The sequence below is a fragment of the Ambystoma mexicanum genome, chromosome 2q (assembly GCF_040938575.1).
Source record: "Ambystoma mexicanum isolate Mex_15411 chromosome 2q, UKY_AmexF1_1, whole genome shotgun sequence".
NCBI classification, from domain to species: domain Eukaryota; kingdom Metazoa; phylum Chordata; class Amphibia; order Caudata; family Ambystomatidae; genus Ambystoma; species Ambystoma mexicanum.
This window is the reverse complement of record NC_090924.1, coordinates 817,862,391-817,882,348: the sequence shown is the minus strand read 5'-3', so window position 1 is coordinate 817,882,348 and position 19,958 is coordinate 817,862,391. Positions and strand designations below refer to the sequence as shown.

General features: G+C 43.5%; 1 protein-coding gene across 7 annotated transcripts in view; it reads left to right on the top strand.

The window, feature by feature from the left end:
• LOC138569762 (cAMP-responsive element modulator-like) overlaps positions 1-17,950 on the top strand; it is a 693,142-nt gene extending 675,192 nt beyond the window's left edge. For 6 of the 7 annotated variants that reach the window (XM_069648030.1, XM_069648035.1, XM_069648034.1 and 3 more), the window contains exon 3: positions 16,862-17,399. In XM_069648030.1, coding sequence (XP_069504131.1) covers positions 16,862-17,006 — 145 coding nt within the window. In that variant the 3' untranslated portion in view covers positions 17,007-17,399. Of the gene's footprint in view, positions 1-16,861 lie in introns of all 7 variants that reach the window. The other variant, XM_069648032.1, reaches the window with a different exon arrangement.
• Positions 17,951-19,958: the final 2,008 nt, after the last annotated feature.

The following is a 19,958-nucleotide window of genomic DNA, read 5'->3' as shown; positions in this document are numbered from 1 at the left end:
CTCCCCTGCAAGTCCTTTCGACAGCGGACCAGAGTTTCCTGGTTTTGGGGCAGGTACAGAACATGTGGATTAGGTCTGCGTGCTCGCTGGTGCACCATGGGCACACTGGTAGGGTTTTTCCGCTGAATGTGGATACCCTTTGTGGGGTCATGTAGGTCCTGTAGATGACATTCAGCTGGATGAGCCTGAACCTGGCGTTGCGGGACACTTCCTTCATGATTTCTATGTGTAAAACCAATTCAGGAAACTGGTATGGGCGATACTGGATGGTGTCTAAATCTCCCCTCACCAGGAGAGTTGCATATACATTATTTGTCTTGTTAGCTGAGGTTTTTTAGTAGGTAAAGAGCGATTCTGCTGGCATTCCACCTAGTTAAGCTACTGCTACCTTGAAGTTGGTATTCACTGGCTGAAAGTGAGCTGATTGAAGCCATTCGTACAGCGCCATTCTACAATGGATGGATGTTGATTTCCTGATGAGAGATCTTCTGTACTCACCTTTAACCTCTTTTTTAAAAAAAGCTTTTTAGAAAAAAAGGATTTCCCTGTCCTTTTGTTGTGACTGGGACATGAGGTTATTTAACTATTAGTAATGCTATGGGCATCTCTAAGACGTGCCATCTGTTACGAGTGCCACCTGTCATGATTGCCTGTGGTCAAGCCTGACACCTGGACCCTCAACTTGACCTCAGTTGAGGCTGTGGAAAGTTGACCTGAGGTCATTAGTCATGTTCCTGCTTATACACACCCCAGGTAGCGTCATAGCGCTAGAGGACAGCATGCCTGAGTGTGTGTGCTTATTAGCATGATTTAACCAATGCTGCCAGGAATGTGTGAAGTTCTTTAGATTCAAAGAGACACCATTCCATTCTAACACATTACTCTGAATTATGCACTTGACACTTGGGGTATTAGGTTAATGTTTTTAATATCACACCTATCTTCTACAAGCTCTAATTTGCAGTGCACATGCCAAAACAGAAGAAAATATAAAATAACATATTATCATACCTAGGAACAAAACTGCAATATGAGCGAAGAGCATGGTTGCATTAATGGAAAACAGAACAAGTGGTCATTTTAGTTTTACAGTTTGAGTGATCAGGGAGCTATACTCTGTTGTGCTATGTTATACGCCTTCTAGTCTCAAATGCACCCAGCAAGGCCCCACATTTAACTCACGCTTTAGAGCAGAATGTGCTGCACCTGAACCAATGCCTTTCAAGGTGCCACGGGTCCTGTTTAGCTGGGCCTGGCTACCTCTCTCTTGTCTCTGCTCTGGAATCTTTGGCAGACCTCCCATCAGCTCCTCCGGCTTGAGTGAATCTGCTGCTCGATTGGCAAACCTTTTTCCCTCAATTCAACTTGCGCTTTATATGTAAAAAAAAGTATCTGGTTTGCGCATCACATCTGCTATTTGGGTGGTTAAGGCCTAAACTTAGAGTATCACTTTGTTGAACATACAACATTCTATGTGCAAACTATAAAGACGGGTTCCGTCTGTGTTCAGTGACTATCTCCATTGCTTCCAATGGCTTTTGGTTCAGCAAAGGGGCAAACGGCTAAGGCCTGTCATCTGCTTATTGGCAAGAACGAACGTGCTATTTGCGCTATTCGTATTTCCTGTTCTTGACCCCTTATCAGAAGTAACAGCAGCTATTGCACCTGCTGCGTGCAGTTAACAAAGGAAGCTATCACTTGTGGTTAGGTTCCCTGCTAGAACAGGAAGACACGATGTCCTGGCCTTTGCCTTTCGCTAAAGCCAAAAAGAATATATTCCTTAAAGCAAGTCTATGCATCTGCTCTCTGTCGAAAGCATGTGCATTATATTCATCGAACATGTGTGCCAACTTGCCATTGACAATTAATACCTTTTCGCCATTGAATGTTTCACCTGCATGTCGCCTGATGTGTCCAAAGCTGTTTTACCAGACTCGTTATCCGTGACAGCGCCGTAGGTGTGCATCCATGTTTCTGCTGCTGGGGATGGGTGGTGGGGGTGGGCTGTGGATGTCAGAGGGGCTGAATGAGGTATGGTGGTGGGTGGGTGTCCGATGTGTCCCTGCCATCCTCTCCAGCATCGTCATCCTTAGACGAACCCATGTACATGGGAGGCTGGTGTGTGGGCAGTAAAGGCCATTCTGTTGGCGCCACTGTCTGGGCAGCAGGAGTTGCAATATGGGCTGCAGACTGTGCTTCTGTCGGGGCAGCAGGAGTTGTGACAGGTGCTGCAGGCTGTGCCTCTGTCAGGGCAGCAGGAGTTGTGACAGGTGCTGCAGGCTGTGCCTCTGTTGGTGCAGGTGGCATGCCCATGGGGCCTGTCTTGTGTGGCCGGTGCTGGTGTCGCCTTTGCCCCGATTTGATGTGGCGTGGCTCTCCCCCTCTGTGTGCTTGTCCGTGAGATGATGTGCCTGTGGGGGGTGAGATAGGCATGCCATTAGTCGTCTCTGTGCTATCCTATGGCCTTGCAACATGCAGTTCAGACAGTGTGTGACATGATGCCAGTGTATGGTGTCTGTAGTTCATTGCATTGATAAATCATATGGCGCATATGCGCAAGTGTTACCAGGCACCACCAGCAAGAAGGTTTTGGACAGAATAGGAGATACAGCCTTACTGGGCCTTGTGCCATTGTAACTGTGCATGTGCAGTGAATAATGTCATGCAGGAGTGAGGGTAACGGGATGGGAGGGGGTGTATTGTAGGGGGTGGCGGCCAGAGGGGACTGGGCACACGTTGATGGGAGCCACAGGGGCAGGTGCATGTGATGTGAATGGGGAGGGGAGTACAGTGTGAAGGATGGGGTGGGCCAAATGCCAGCTATTCCAGGGAAGGGTGGCTGTGGCCAAGTGCTGGTGAGGGATGCTGGGGGAGACTTGTCGAGGATGGGTTGCAACCAGTGTGACTCATGGGGGACAGGCCCCAGACAGCCTTTTGTATGGGGCAGGTGGTCCTGCAATTGGACCTTGCGGTCACAGGGAGCCTGTGCAGTGATTCCAGGGCTGGAGGGAAGCGGTCCCAGGGCTTGGGGCCTAGGTTGAATCATGCGTCACTATTCTGGATATGCGTGAGGGGGCAAATGGAGGTAAGGGCAGAGTCTGGGAAGGATGTTGCTGTTGTCAGGCCTAGTGGGTACCTGTGCACTGGAGGCATTGAGCTTCTGGGGGTAGGCGAGGTAGGGTTGGGTGCCTCTGAGGTGGTGGTGCTGTAAGTCAGACCTCTTGCCATGTTCTGTGATGTGCGGGTGCGAGGTGTGGGATGAGTCAAAGGTGACGCCAAGATCTGTGGGCTCTTAGCGGGGTGTGGATAGGTGTCATGGCCACAGACCCCAGAACACAAAAACCACACCATCTAGTGATGGAGGCAATGGGTCACTTGACTCACTTATGTCCCTTTGGGATTCATAAACACAGGGGCCCTGGCTGGACTCAGTCCTGGCGACTTTGGCACCAGGCTCATATAGAGATGTGAGCAGGAACACTTTATTTCAGTGCAGGAGTGCTTTTATTTTACTTCAGTGCAGGAGTGCTTTTATTTTACTTCAGTGCAGGAGTGCTTTTATTTTACAATAACTTTCCAGGTGCTGAAAGCCTTTATTCCAGAGAACATCCCCATGAGCTGACTCATCGGGCGTGGCTCCCTAGGCCTGGTCTTCAGGTGCTGACTCATCAGGTGTGGCCGGCAGGCTGAACCTGGTGGGCGTGGCTTCAGAAGCTCAGCTATATAAGCTGCGCCATCCTTAAGGCTGGTGCTTCGCATTACTGTGCACTCTCGTGCAACGTGATGCACACCGCCGCTTGGACCAGTTTACTTACCTTTGAAACCAGGCATTTTCCAGCATACTCACCTCCAGGAAACCAGTGCTTCATCGCTTCATCTGCAGACTCATCTCCTGACATCCAGTGATCTTGATCCCGATGCCGCAGCACTGCGCTCTGCATCCATGAACTCGGACCCTGTGAAGAAGAAGAAAGACAAGGTTAGAACATCCGTCCTAGGGCCGCGCCGCATTTGAACCCGCGTGCCCCCTAGTTAACAACTTACCAGCTACTGTACTGCTGCAGCTTCGTTCCTCGTTCCCTCCAGCTTCCACCTCGAGCTCCGCAGCTTCTGCCGGACCGGCAACATCACCTGCAAGGGAAGAAAGCAAAAGAGCAAACATCAAAAGTGGAACGGACAGCAATACAAGACAAACTTTACAATTCAACAAAAACAGATGAGAAAAGACAAAGGCAAACAGGAACACTTAGCTGAAGTATAGTGGCTTAGCCGCAGCTGGACATGACTACCATGTGCAAGGGACCAGTGAAGGAACTCGGTCCAGATCATACAAGCGCCCCTGCCAGAAGCAGCAGGATGGAGTGCTCGCCAAAGCAAATCAACAGGAGCAGTTCCGAGCGGCATCACCTATTACCACCAGTCACCACATAAGCGCAGAAGGCGAAGTCGGACCCGAGCGACCTCACCCCTGGAGGGCTGCAACCGTGCCCCAACGCCTCTGCAGAGACCAGGTAAGCGTAACAATAGGGGGCCCGTGGAAGGTGGCCAGAGAGTAGGTGAGTTACAGGGCACAGGTATCACAATCAGAGGCTTCTCTGTCTTGCTGGTATTGAAGCAGGCATCGTCAACAGAGCATGTTGCATGATTAGCAGCCATTCACTCATGTATGAGGGACAATGAAGTGGTAGTACAGGATGGGAGTTGATAGGTTGGCGGTGTCATCAGCATTACACTGGTAGTGGGGTGCAATGGTGGTGATCGAGTGGGCCAGAGGGGAATGGTAGGTGTTGGGGAGCCATGGCGATTGAATGGTGCCCTGTAGAACGACACAGGTGGGAAGTGAGTTGGAGGCGTGGGAGGGGCACAATTGCACTTGCAGTTGTCCTTCTGACAGGTCGGCAGTCAACCATGCCAGGGCCAGGTCCATCAGGAGGGATTGGATGCGTGCATGTGAGTGTGCCACGGATGCACATTGCACATGCATGCATGCCACCTGGGGGTGGGGGTGCGCCTCGTGTATATATTAGTTCTTATGTCGTCAATGCCTGCACATGTACAGTACTTATGTGGGCATATGTGTGTTTGGATGTTTAGGGGTGGATGTTTGAGTGCCCTTGGCCAACGGCCATGGTTCGTTGGCCACTATATTGGTTGGATGTGGTCTTGTGTCATGCAGTTGGCCATGTCTCCATGTGTTGTGCACTGCATTTTCCTGCCGCTGTGTTTTATTTTGGTGTTTTACCCACCACCCTCTCCAGGTGTCCCTGATCCAGCCTCCGCTGCTCTGACTCCCTCGATCCCTTCAAGGTGCTGCACACTGCTGCACTTCTCCCATGGCATCAGTTTGATAGGTGTTAAGGATTTCAATCAGGCGGCACACACCTTGGTCTCAGCCTAGTGTGTAGCGCACAACTGATGTCTTTATTTTATTCAAATTCAATTTGAGATGGTACACAACTCGTATCACACCCCCTTTTTAAAATACCCCGGGTCACAATGGACCATGAACCAGGCCGGTTGGTGAAAATGCAATATTTATTTATTTTTAAAATCAAATGAAATCAGACAATTTTAATATGTGGCAGCAATCACCAATGGGATGATAATTACAATGGAAATGTAAGCAGTGCACCTAATTAACCTTCTTCCAGAACATATACACTGCACAATGGAATAGGAGCACTTTTTGATTTTAGGAAAGTTAGCACCCAAGTTAAGGTTTCCCCCTGCAATGTTCCCGCAACCCACAAATAGAATTTGTGGATAGAAAGAAGCAGCAGGTAGTCGGGAATAAGAGGGAGAAAACAGAATCACAATCTGACCTTCCCTCACAGAATAAGAGGCAAAAACAGACTTTAAACCCTTAGCAAAGGCCTAAAATAACACTCGAATTTTACAAATAATTAATTAATGTGTGGTTAAATTATAATATACATATGTTTTATCACAATAGCAGGTATGTTATATCACTGGCACTCACAAGGCAATGGATCAGCAAAAGGCATACAATTCGAAAATGAGTGGAAAGTTAAGAGCATGCTGCAGCCAAAGGACACGTTGGAAAACTTGCAATTTTCTCAATTCCCGCTTTAAATTACCCAAACGGTTTTTAATAAAAACGGGTGAAATACTCTGATTTGGCGTGCGGTTTTCGGGCTGGGGAATAGATATATATCACATGGACAATATGGAGGTGGAGATAGGTCTCTAGCTGGTGAATTGAAAGAGAGAGAGATTTGAAAGGGAGAGTGAGGTTCATTTTTAGGAAAATAGAGCAATTAAAAGTGAGAAAATCGGTTTTGAAAGAAAGGAAAATGTTACTTACAATAAGTTTTCTAGGCACAGTAAGCTCCAAGGTTGATTTGCGAGGTCAACCTTGTCATCCCCGTGCTCAACCCCGTTGGATCCGGGTGCCGGAAGCGGTGCCACCAGATCCACAGAATCACCAGCAAAATACTGCCACACTTGTAATGAGGGCCTTTGTTAGCCTAATAATGGTATCGACTTGTTTTCTTTTTGATCAAAAATGTGTCCTATTGTGATTTAAATAGGCATCATGTGGATCTCCAGTTGTCAATGACATGTATGAATGTATTTATGTATGTAGGTATGTGTGTATGTATGTATTGTGGGTGATTCATATAGTACAAACCAAGCTAGAAAATAACAAAGTGCTGTACAAAAGAGGTAATGGTACATAGTGGTGGTGGTTTATCTTTTCAGTGTATGATTCTCATTTGTCAGAGCAGTGTTCCTCAAAGAACAGGGGTTCAGTTATTTCCTGAATCACAGGAGGGAGGGACCGACCTGATGTCAGTAGAAATGTTGTTCAAGAGCATGGAAATATATCATGCTTGTTTCCAGTCGCATCCTTCCTGCTCTTCTTGGATTCCAGTCTGGCGATATCTCAGCTCTTGGTGTTGCATCGTCTTCCTGAGATGATGATCCTATCAAGTAAATATGATGACACCTTGGACATTAAAGCTTTCTAGGTGATGCAGGCTCTTGAAGGTGATGTGAGCTTGGAGTGGCAACCAGTATAATTCCTTGTGAGCAGGGCAGATGTGCTTGAATTTCTTTAGTCCTACAATGAGGCGTCCTGCAACATCTTATAGAGGGGCAAGAGTTATGGTTGGGACACCTGCTAGGGGGGTGTTGCCGCCATTCAGATGAGCGAGCACAAGGGCTTGGATGACAAATCTGAAGTGTGAGGCAGGGATGAAGGGTTTGATTCAGCGCAGGAGTGAGAGCTGGTACTATGTTGTTTTTGCCTTCTTGGTGTAGTGTGTTTTGGAGGCGAAGTCACAATCAATGGTGAAGCTAAGAGACTTGGCACTAGGGGTGAGTTAGTGGGATAAGACATTGAGATTAATCTCTGGCTGCGAGCTGTGAACTTGGGGGCATTTGGTGGTGCCTCCGAGGAGGATAAACTCTGTTTTGGTGGGGTTGAATTTTAGGTAGGCACATGAAATCCAGGATTGAATGTTAGAAAGGTAGTGTTTCAGTTGGTGAATGTCATCAAGGCAGTTGACATTCAGGTATAGCTATGTGTCATTAGTATACTGGATTCTGATGTTGAATTTGGCCATGTGTGCCCCTACTGGCTCCATGTAGAAGTTTAAAATGACAGGGAAGCGGATGGATTCATGTGGGACCCAGCAGGTCACTGGGCATTGTTGGGATATACAGGTGTCTGTTGGGACAAGCTGCTGTCTGTTATCATCAAAGGGCTGTGGCTACGAATCCCATGTGGAGGACAAGGTGTTGAGAAGTGTTTTGTGGTCGACCATGTCGAATATGGCAAAAAGGTCGAGCAGGACCATGAGGAATGGATCTCCTTTGTCCATGGTCAGGAGTGTCTTGTCAATGAAGTAGATGGTGATGGTATCAGTGCTCCATTTTGGTCAGAAGCTGGACTAGAATTCTTGAAGTTAGTTCTGTTGAACAATCTTTTTGTGTTGTTGGAGCATGACAGTCTTAGTGTTAAGCTTGCCAATTAAGGCAAATGAGTGATTGGGGGGTAGTTGGCTATGTCAAACAGGTTGAGTGTGGCATTTCTTTAGTGCAGGCCCGACCTGACCAGTTTTTACTGAATCAGGTAAGATGCCTTGCATGAGTGAGGCATTGATATGGTGGAGGAGAGGAACGAGACCATTTTGCTGTGATGTTCTGTGGGATGGCGATACCCTTGTAGGAGGTGGCATTGAGTGATGTGGGATGCTTGCGCGTTGTTTTAGTATTAGGGCATTGAATTTTGCCATATCATCATGCAATTTCAGGAGTGTATATGGTGGGTAGGATGCCATACATGTGGCTTTGGAACTTATTGATTTTTTTTTCTTCTGTAAAGAACATGTTTATTGCATTGCATGTCTGCAGGGGCTGGTACAGGGTTGATGCTGTGCTTGATGGCCTTGAAGAGAGCTCTTCTCTTTAGAGGCTTTGGCCAAAGCACATTATTAGACAACAATCATAGCAGAAGTGATGAGGGTCCTGGGGCCTGAGCATAGGCTTTTCAAAGTGCTGAAATCCTCTTGGTAGTTGTACTTTCCTCCTGACCCTTTCTTGTTTACTGATGGCACACTTACTGGCAGCGAGATCCGATATGTAGCAAGGTGCAGATGGCTCAACTTGGCCGCTCCAGGAATAGTCATCAGGGTGGGCAAGTTTTGTGATCAGGGGGGCCCAAATTCCATTGGGTGTGGGTCTTGGAGTACCCTAAAAAAAGTGCTGGAGTTCATCCAGATTTGTGATCCAGCAGCAAATGGCTTCCCAGATCTGGAAGAATACATTTGCACCCCTCTATAAAAAAACAGTACAGAGCAAAAGGAGAAGCAAGGAAAATAGTGTGGCAGTATCAATCTACCTACCTTCCCTTCCCATCTGCTCTCCCCTTCCTAATATATCATATCCTCCTTCACCTTTCACCCCTCAGTCACCTTCAGCTCCTCTAACCAACATTCACATTTACCTCCTCTCCCACCTACTCTGACCTGACCAGCCCCCACCATGTCTTTCTTAAATGGCTCCACCTCATCTGAGAGAGCTGAGCAGTGAGACCTCGAGTCTGTGTACCATCTCAGATGTTGTTCACCCAACAGTGCCTTCCTGAACACTGTGGCTACTCCTAGCAGGCCCCAGAGGAGGTGCTTGTGGTCCCTCCATCTTATATGAAAGATAGACCCCACCCCCATCAGAATACTGAAGCAAGGAATAAGGGTTTTTTTTTGTTAGAAACATTATATTGCATTTTTGCTTCACATTTTAATTTAGTTGAGGGTGTGTGAGAGGGAGTGCTATCATGTATAAGAGAGTCTTAGGGCTGGGAGAGCTGCATCAGGAGGCAGACTGCACAGTTTGATGGGTTTCCAGCCTTCTGGTATCGCTCCTGGAGTGGGTGGCAGGGAGGAGAGGTCCTTCCTCCCCTGTCATGCCCCTGTACATCATTTTTATAATATGCAATTGTCCATGATCACTTTTTGTTTGATGCGTTTACTTTGATTTGCTATTGAACAACACAATTTTGTTCAATAAATGCAGCCTGATATTTTCAAAGAAAGGTGTGTGTGTGTTCTTGGCGGGTGCTAATGCCTGTGCTGGCCATCTATTAAACCATGAGTGGGACGTTTGGAATAGGTTATAATTCAAACTGAATCATTTCTTGGGTCACCTAATTTTAGCAGGTACAGCATAGTGAAATTAAATGACGTGTCCAGGATCGCACACTTTGGTTAAGTGATAAAGCCAGAATTTGATCCTAGCCTGAAATGTAGATACTTGACCATGCATCTTCCAAGCTCAACTTGGTACAAATATGTGTTGAAGTTTGGTTGTTAAATACCTAAAATAACAGTGGATCCTATACAGATTACTTTAAAAAAGCACAAGTCATATTATAAATCAACCTGACAATGTATTCATCATTTCAGAAACCTGTTGATGAAAAGAGTAAGGGGGGCATTTTGTTTTGAATCTAAAATTGCACAGGAAGGGGAAGGGACCACTCCTGTTTGCACTTTTTACAAAAGGGGCAATTCATTCATTGTAATTGTTTTGACCAAGTACTGGAAAAGTAAAGTGTAAAGCACAGGCGAAAATCACCTGTGTTCTTTACATTTCCACTACATGTCTAGGAAAGTGTATACCACTTCCACAATTAACAATTATGGGAGCCATCCACAATGGATTCGTTTGGAATCTGCCTGCTTTTACCAGGTGTAAATGTCAGGCGGATCCCATAGGAATCCATTGGTTTTCTGCCAACATAAAAATACATGCTGGTGGAAAACCAATCGGATTTGGCAGGGGGACGTCTGCTCTCCAACTTCACTTGCCAAATTCTACAAAATCCTGCAAGTCATAAAAAGGAGATAAATGCATTTTTCACCACTTCTTCCACTCTGGTTCACTTGGAAAATGAGCCCCTATGAGTGTAGCTTTTTTTCCCCATCCTGAATGGAAGCCTACAGGCTGACATAGACATTAATGAGAATTTGCAAAAAATCTCATCTAATCTCTTATCACCTTCTGTTATCACTTCCGGTTGTAAATAAGTTGCCTCTGAAACACGTTAAAAAAAAAATACGACCTCAGTGGAAGGGCCTGTGCAGCACTGGCTTGTTGTATTTGGGGGAGGTGGCATGGGCATTTTCGCTAATCCAAATGTTAAATCCACCTCTGATTGCACTCTTGGGAAATATTTAAATACTGCTTTTTAGTTTTAAAGAATGTAAACCTTTTATACTTTTCACGCAACATTATAGGAAACACTATTTTCTTGTGTTATATTGAAGATGTTCATGTTTCATTTCTGGTACTGACTAAACACCCTGCACCCAGGATTTATATTATACTTTCCAAACAAGACCCACAATACACATGCTGTATTCTGTTTGAATGCAAACTCTGTAAAGTTACTCAAACAGAATGAGGTTATCAAGTCAGCACTTATCAGTTTGAATAATGAAACGTTCCGGCCTAGGCTTCTACACAGAAAAAGATGCATTCTATTTAGGTCGGAACCCCACTGCTAAGTATGCATGAGAAGATCTGAAACTAGTCATACTTGCCATCCTAGTCTTATAATTTTTAGGCAGGACCTTGTTGGGCCAACTCAGTAAGGTGCAGCTTGATTCCCTAAGCATAGCAAGCAAGACACCCACATCTTGGCATATACATGTTTACTTAGGGAGACAAACTGAAGCCACCATGCATTAACAAAACCAACAGCTTGGGCTTTTGCTTAGGCATGGATAGGCATTTGCCAGGCACTGCCATAAGAGTACAACCTGGCCATAAGATGGGAACAGCTGGAAAATGGTACGAGTACCTGGGCATCTGATGGCATTGCCTGGCAAAAGTCTAATACTTGTATGCAAGCCAAAACTGCTGGCTTTGCGATTGCTTGTTTAAGACAGTACTTCAGTGCAAGGGACAGAGGCATTGGCAAAGATATTGCTTATAAAATCAACTGGCTGAAGACACACATTAAGAGATGTTTGATCATACCAGGAGCTCATTTACAGTGGCAGTTAAGTAATTCAGACCCTATAAAGCAACACGTTCAGTGTATTTCTTTATTTTTAATGCATATGGCTAAAAAAAAGCCTTTTGCATGTGAATCATCACACCAATTACATAACAATTATAAACAACAATTAAAATATTTTCACAGAAAAACATAATTGTTAAAATCCTTCTCCAATAATTCATGTACAACGAATTCAGATTATCATTCACTAGCAGGTACTTGTGCAGATTACATTATTACGTTTTGGGAGTGTGCACTAATAGCATACCTTGTATACGCTCCAAGTCATACATGGCAGCTGCAGTAATCACAAGTGACTCTGCCACCACAATCGTAGACCAAAAGTGGTCTGTTCCAGTTCTGCCTGGCCGTGTACAAAAGCGCACGTACCCCATGATATAAAGATCAGATAACCTCTTGCATGCCATCAAGATCTGCCTACTAGTTTCTGTATGTTTGGCACACAAACAACACGTTCTTTGTTCTCGTGTTATGTTCTGCCAACCACCACATTTGGTGTTACTTTGTGATAGAGCTTGCTTGAAGAGTTCCAGAAAGGTTACATTTTGGTGGTGAGGGCCAGGGAGTTGGTGGTAATGCCATATGCTTTAAAATAGCTATGGCTAGTCATTGGGTGGGTAAATGACCAAATACACCCATAAGATGTGTTTCTCCTCACATTTTATCTCCATCCTATCTGTGTTTCACTGCATGAGTTCTGGCTTGCACCTAATTGAACAAAAACTCTGAATCAATTATAACCACAGGCGTTGCTTTGGTCTTCCCTCTATACCATTGTTTGAAAATCAGCCTTAGCCCTGTCACTAATGTGAGATGCCCTTCCCAAACTGCTAGACCATAAGGCCTAAAAATGCATGTGGTGGCTTGTGTTCCAGTGCAGAGGGGTCATGGCCTAGCACTTGAGATTGAACTGCAACTTTTGATGGCAGCACCTATAGCCATTTGCTAATGGCTTGTCCCCTTCTCTAATGGTACATCCTGTAGAATGTTGGCATGGAATGTTGCGCAGAGCAACAGCAGTGGTAATGTTGAATTCAAAGCCTTGCATCAATCACTTTTTGTTTTACTACACTCTCCCCTGCAGAATTACATGTTTGTTATTTTCAACCTTATCTTTTCACTTATACTCAAGTAGTTAATACAGCAGAATATTTACGTTGAATGTAATTTTTAAGGTCCCCAGCCAGATGATGCACCTTCTTCAGAAAACTGTGTTCAAGCAACATCACCGGTTGTTTATTGTTTGATATAGTTTACCATTTTATTAAGCATGATTTTAAAAATCGCTATATTCCCACAAAAGATAAAAATACTTTAAATTACAGAAAGCAAAACTGATGATTTTAGGTTTGAGAAAATAGTTCTTGGCAGCCTGCTTGAGTAAAAGTGCTACCTCACTTATAGGTGTGAATGGCCCCCCCATCTCCTTGGTCATGTGTGCTTTCATGGCTGTGCGGCATACATTATTGTCTAGGGCAAGCAACCAAATCGTGGCCGACCTCCTGCAGTTCAGCCTCTCAGAATGATATCTCTGAGTTTGCTGCTGCATGTTTAGCGTGAAATCCACCCTCAGGCCCATATTCCCTCTGGCCCCACTGGCAAGGTCTCCTTTCTAGGCGGGCCAGAGGTTGGGCTTGGGGGGGCCTGGCCCCCATGCTGGAGCCGGGCATGTGGCTCAATATTTCTGGTTGAAAGTTTCAGTGGAGCATGGTTGTTGGTGGAGTCAGTTATTGTGTGGTTGAGCGGGTGGCAAAGGGTGTTGACTTTGGATGTAGGAGTGAGTTTGGAAGCCAGGTTGGTGAGGTTTTCTCCTAAAGTGTCCAGGGGAAGTTTTGAATGCACTCCAAGTTCTCTTTGTTGTTTTGAGTTGCTGTCGATGGATAGGTCGTGAGTGCTGGAGCTTGATAGGTATGGTGTGTGATCAGTCCAGCCGAGTTGTATGGTTTTTAGTATTGTATATGACATTTTGGAATGCTTGTGCTAGCATACACTAGCACTTGACATACACGGGGGGTGCTCTGTATGATGTGGCTTGGGAGTGGTTCTTGAAGATTGGTACCATTTTGTTATGTCTGTGGAGCTGCCAGGCTAACAGTTGTCCCTACTTAAAGTCTATAAAACAGTTGGGTAAGGTTGCCAAAACATTTTGTGACAAATCCCAGGGTATTGTCACTACTTCTATGGGGGAGTCCCCTTTCCATGATGCCCAGGAGGTGAGGCCGCTACCCGATAATCCCCCTGGTGGTGGAACTTAGCAGGTGGATCTCATGGGGTGGGAGGTCCTTCATGGGATCAGTGACGATGGCCCTGGGATAAAATGGTATTCACTTACCCCTTTGATACCCTGACTCTCCTTATCCCCCACTCAGGCCCCTGTGGTCCCCCATACCTCTGTATGTTATCGTAGAGTAGAAAGTCTCATTGACCATGCTGAGACGAGGAAGAGGGAGACTTAACCAAACTTCACTACAACTGAGACGAAGAAGAGGAAACAAGGAGGTAAATGCCCACAGCAGAACAAACACATGCGGTACAGTTGTCAAGAGGCAGCCTTAATCATAAAAATGAAAGAAGGACTCAATAGTCCGTCGAACCAGCCTTGGTGGAGCAAGGAATGAGACGCTAGTTCTATGGCAGGGAACCCAAAGGCTGGAAACCGGGACGCAGTGAGGCTTATGATGTATTTTATTTGTATTGCGCTCGTACACAAGTGTTTCAGAACGTGACTATCTAAGAGGTCCCAGCGAGGTGACCTACCCGGTGGCAGAGAGAAAGGGAGCCAGACCGCTGAAAACCAACTAAGAACGAAGACGTGAGCAGGCAGAGATGTAAGGGACAGTCTGGAGCAGTGGAGCCGCAAGGAAGAGAACGCTGAGTGCGACAGCAACAGAGAAGCTCTGCTCCACCTCCTGAAGAGACCGGAGACCGTGCAGAGACTTCCCAAAGGTAGGGAAAGGGTGGGATCAGTTGTTGGGGCACTGAGGGAGCTAGACACACTGAAAAGCTTGTGAATATATTCCACAGAGCACAAATGGATAAAAGAGGAATTGTACAACTTGATATGAACTTTGTATACCAGATAAACACATCCCAAAGTGCACAAAGAAATAGCAGACAAATCCTACATGCTGACACGTACGTTGTGAATAGTACCTGGCAGGAAAGTATACTTGGTCTGTCCAAGTGGACATTAGGTAAAGCAGGAACAGGGATCCTGCGGAGGTAGTCGAACAGGGTCTGGAACCCATATGAAAGTGAGGAAGCGCCACCAGTGTGCAACAGGGTCTGGTACCAATATGGCAGCAGGCAAAGGCCCGTAATAAAGCATATAAGGGTCAAATACCCAAGACAATGCAAATATACATGTAACCATGTGGGCTGGAGCCCAGAAGCAGTCGGGGAGAACCTGAGAAAACATACACAGATAAAACAGGAAACCAGTGAAAGAGCAAATGTCTTTGGAACTCAAAAGCTATGGAATCATTGAGAAAGTCTATGATCAGGTTTGGCAAGTTAGTGAACCAGTCCTGATAAAAGACTAGAAAGGTTCATTTTTGTTTCATAGACAGAGGAAGAGGATTCCTCCAGAAGATTTGGAGAACTGTGTTTTCTTTTTGTTGGTACAGAGGAAGAGGATTCCTCCAGGAGGCTTGGTGAACTGCGTGGAAGCCAAAACCAAGGAAGAGGTTCCTAACAAGTGAGTGAAATATGTTTTCTTTAAATTGGTCTGAACATTCAAACAGTGAACAATTAATTGCATATTCTTTCACAAGAACTGTGCTTTGGAGTCTACACCCAGAATGAGAGGGGCCTCCTTTTGGGTTAATGACACATCCTGCTTTCTTTAGTTAGATTGAAAGTGTAAGGTTTAGACACAGGACGGTGGACACGTTACGGACATCCTGACTGGGTCCTTAGTATTTCTGTTGAGGTAGGGCAACCCCTCATAGAAAGAAGGATAATATAGACTTTTCTTTTTCCTTCATTATTGTAAATAAAAGTCTCTGCCAACCAATTTACAAGAACTCTGTCAAGACTCATACTTCCTCACCCTTACAGTGTACATGATACCGCAACACACAAAATATCTCATAAGCCGAAAGGGGGTTAAACAATTTCAAAGCGTCATCAAGCAACTCATAAACTGAGCAAGAACTGGTAAAATATAAATGTACTAAGGCGAGGAACACTTTGAGTCGAACCATTTAATCTGAAAATAATTATTAGATGTTTGATTTACAATGATGGAACATTTTAATAAGGTTGGTAAACGTATGAACCACGGAGCATGAAAGACATTTCCAAAGTCTTTGATAAATGAATAGCTTTTGTGTTCTTTTTTTTCAATGATAATTTTTATCTCTTTTGTACATTCATGTTTGAAAAAGGCCTAAATGATACCATTTGTAGTTTTTAGTTTGCATTGTTCTATTTTCTAATTTTAACTAGATCATGCGTTTCCTCTGTCTGTTGGTTGAAATATCATTTCACCTTTAGAACTGTGTAGCATACAATGTAGGTTTTAGGGTAAGTGGCGTTTTTTCTTGCAGGCATGCAAAACAGTATACCTCTGTTGTAGACATGAACATGGCTTTCTTGCTTTCTTCTTGTAGCATACTGTGAAACCCTGTCTAATATTATTTCCAGTAAAATATGCTTTTAAATTCCCTCTGCTGTATCAGTAATATTTTCCTCTCATGCCTTCTTAGATTTGCCCAATTTCATAAATACATTGAACAGTGTCATTACTATACATGGTCTTCATTAACGTGGTTTTACGTATTAGTTGTTTGTGCTATTTCACTGTACTCTGCATGATCAAGAGCTTTTTTGTTGGTTAAGGTGTAATTATATTCTTGTATCAGAGATTGTAAAGTGTGTGTATATCAAAGTTGTGCTGAGGAAAAAATGGTTGTGACCATAAATCAGTTTTCATTATCTTAGCTTTTAAAATTCATTTTGAACTATGATAGAAATATGTATGAAAGGTTGCATTAAATAATAAATATGTGATACTATTTGAAGCTTGGGGTGCTGTTTGTAACATGTTGCACAGTTGTAGCTACTATATCTGCAAAGCAATTAATTACTAAGGAAGTTTCAGTTCTGTGGGATTGCGTAATGTTTCTTGGTCTCGGTCAGGTACATGGATTGTGTGGTGTTAACTACCCAATTTTGTAAAGCGAAGGATAAGTCCCTTGTAAGGCAAATGGGACTTTTGAATGATTTAGACATTTTCTTTGTGCATTCTCTCTGTTGGAGGTGGTGATGTTTATCTTTTGTAGTCACTTACAATTGTGTTGCTTCCAGGGAAGCTGCACGGGAATGTCGCAAGAAGAAGAAGGAGTACGTCAAGTGCCTTGAAAATCGTGTAGCTGTCCTTGAAAATCAAAACAGGACTCTAATTGAGGAACTAAAGGCACTCAAAGATCTTTATTGTCGTAAAGCAGAATAGGTGCCTTTGGACTGAACTTTTTAAACTTTGAACTCTAAGTAAGGCATGAGAGGAGGAAATTGCTATGTGGACTTCGAGAAAGGACCTTTGCGTGCTTGGAAAATTAACTTTTAGTGTTTAAGGAAAATACAGAGTTTTATTCCCAGCTGAACACAATCATGAATACACAGAAACACTGTAAAATGTATTCATCGTGTTTTTTAATGTCAGTTATTTTATATGTTTGCCCTCTCTGCTTCTGCTTTCTATAGGGAAGCTGCAAAAGAGTGTAGACGTCGGAAGAAAGAGTATGTCAAATGTCTGGAAAGTCGTGTTGCTGTACTAGAAGTTCAGAACAAGAAACTTATAGAGGAGCTTGAATCTTTGAAAGATATTTACTCTCCTAAAACAGATTAAAACTAGTATTTGCTTTGAATTAATAGCGACGTTCAAAAATGCACCTGAAGGTATAGCCACTGCAAATTATGCCCTTTTTCTTTTTTAAGTTGAATGTTTTCATTTGTAACATTCCAGCTTTATTGTAATATTTGGCTAATTGCTGCACCTTCACCTTTTCTTCTAAAAAAAATGTGTAAACATATCCTTATAACATCTTTGTGATTGATGTGCAAGAGTTATTCCGTTATCATACATTTGTTTGCACCATTTAAAATGTGTCATTGATACCTTGTTCTATACAATATATCATTTATATGTATTTTAAAAAGTAATCAGAGAATATATTGTACATTTCATGAAAAACATTTACCCACAGTACCTCAGGCAACAATTTATATGTAAAGTATGTTTATTATTACAAACATGTAATAGCACACCATTAATTTATAAATGAATTTATAACTTGTATATTTTTGTACCAGTTGCTTTGTGAAATTAGCCTTGCATTTCTGTCTTTGAATGCCATAGTTGCACAAAGTTTTTAATAGAACCATGTTGGTTACATATTGTTGTGTCTGTTGCTTGTATTATTATCTACTTGAACACGCTTGAAATGCCATCTTTTAAAAAAAAAAAACGTATTTATTGTGTTTTAGCCAAAAAAAGGAACATATGCAATTTTTAACACATCTTATACATAAACATCTCTTTAAATTAAATACCTTAAAACAAGATAACATATTGCTCAGACATATTAAAAGAGATAAAGAAGAAAGAAACCATAGGTATATAGATCATATCCTCACACAAACCATACACATAAATATACTAGCGATAGTATTCTGCATCACAATTAATCATACAGTTACTTCTCTCAAATCAAAAACAACACATCTCTAGGGCTTCGGGCTAGGCCAAGTAAAAGGAGGCAGAGGATCTTGCCAGGCTGGGGAACTACTATAGGACTTGATTGGACAGATAGTATAGCACTACCCGGTACCCTTGTTTAAGGGAGAGAGCGCCCCACCGATGAGAAACAGATTCAAGGGAACTGAAAAGAGAAATCCATTTAGTTTCAGCTGCTGTTCGACTCTGTTTCCCTTCTCCCTGCCAAGTTTAATTCCTTCAAAAGAATAAGAAATTCTGCAGTCAAAAAGGTTTCAGTACCCGATATTAGTCTCTCCCAAAACTCATCAGAGTTCAGCCAACATACATCATGAACAAATCTTTGGAGTCTTGCCACTCTCAGGTTTAACCTAAATCTCAGAAATTCTAATCTTGAGACTGGATCAGGTGATTTATTTAGATAACGGGGCAAGACTGACCCTTTTTTGTCAATTAATGTAAGTGAAGCTGATATTTTAGCAGCCCTCATTTTGCCAATCGTTCTTATCCAATCCATGCGTTTCAAACGCTCTTTTACTTTGCAGGGATTCAGGATAAGAAGGTTGACGGAGCCAGTATTTCACAGCACTTCAATCTTAACTTAATTAAAACCCTATTATCATCTGTTCGTATCAGTAAAGCCACATCCTCGTACAGGCAACCCTTTGGCGGTTCTAAAGTTAACCTGAACAAGGCAATCCATTTCCACTCCATCCACACCAACAAAGAGGTCAAACCCAATTCATACCTTACAGAAGCTATGGGGACACAATTGGGCAAATTTAGTGATCTCTTCCAGAGCTTAGCCTCAATTGTTTCCCACTCAATGTCAAAGGATAATGGGTTCGATTCTAGACCGAATAAGATAATAGGAACCACTTTTCCAATATAAAACCTTAGTAATGGCAGGATGGAGAATTTACAAAATTTCGAACAGATCCTTTTCATTTGTGACCCCAGATTTATATATAGACTTTATGTCAATGGTTGAGAGGAGAGGACTTTTGGTCGGGAAAGCTTTGATTTCAGCACCCAAGTAAGATAACTCCTTGATTACCTCAATAGGCCGCTTGTCCAGTTCCCACGTATAGAACTTAGTTACCCTTTGTGGGTGCTTAAAGATTAGTATCTTTGACTTGCTTGGGTTGATTTTTAAATCGTTCCTTAGGGCATAGCCCACCAGAGCAGACAATATACAGTGCAGTCCGACTTGTGAATGGTCCAATACCACAACATTGTCGTCGTACACCAACCAATTTATATTAGTGTTGCCAATTTTTGGGGTATTTAGACCAATCTCCTGCATCCATTGACATAAATCAGCCATAAAAATAATGAAAAGAAAGGGTGCAATCAGGCACCCTTGGTGCACTCCTCTTTCAATCTTAATAGGACCTGACGGTAATCCTGATCTTGAGATTCTAACTCTCATTATCGAGTTCTGGTGGAGTTCCATTAGGATTGATAATATTTTGGGCGGAAGACCCCAGGCGTTCAGTTTCTTCCATAGAAGATTTCTATTGATGGTGTCGAACGCCTGAGATAGGTCTATCCATGCTCCAAAAAGGGGAGTGCCACCCTTCAGAAAGGATTCCGATGTCACACCACTTAAGACTAGGCCATTTAGAGATATTGATAAGCCTCGCCTAAAAGCCGTTTGCTGTTTAGGCATTATGTCCTTTGATTTGG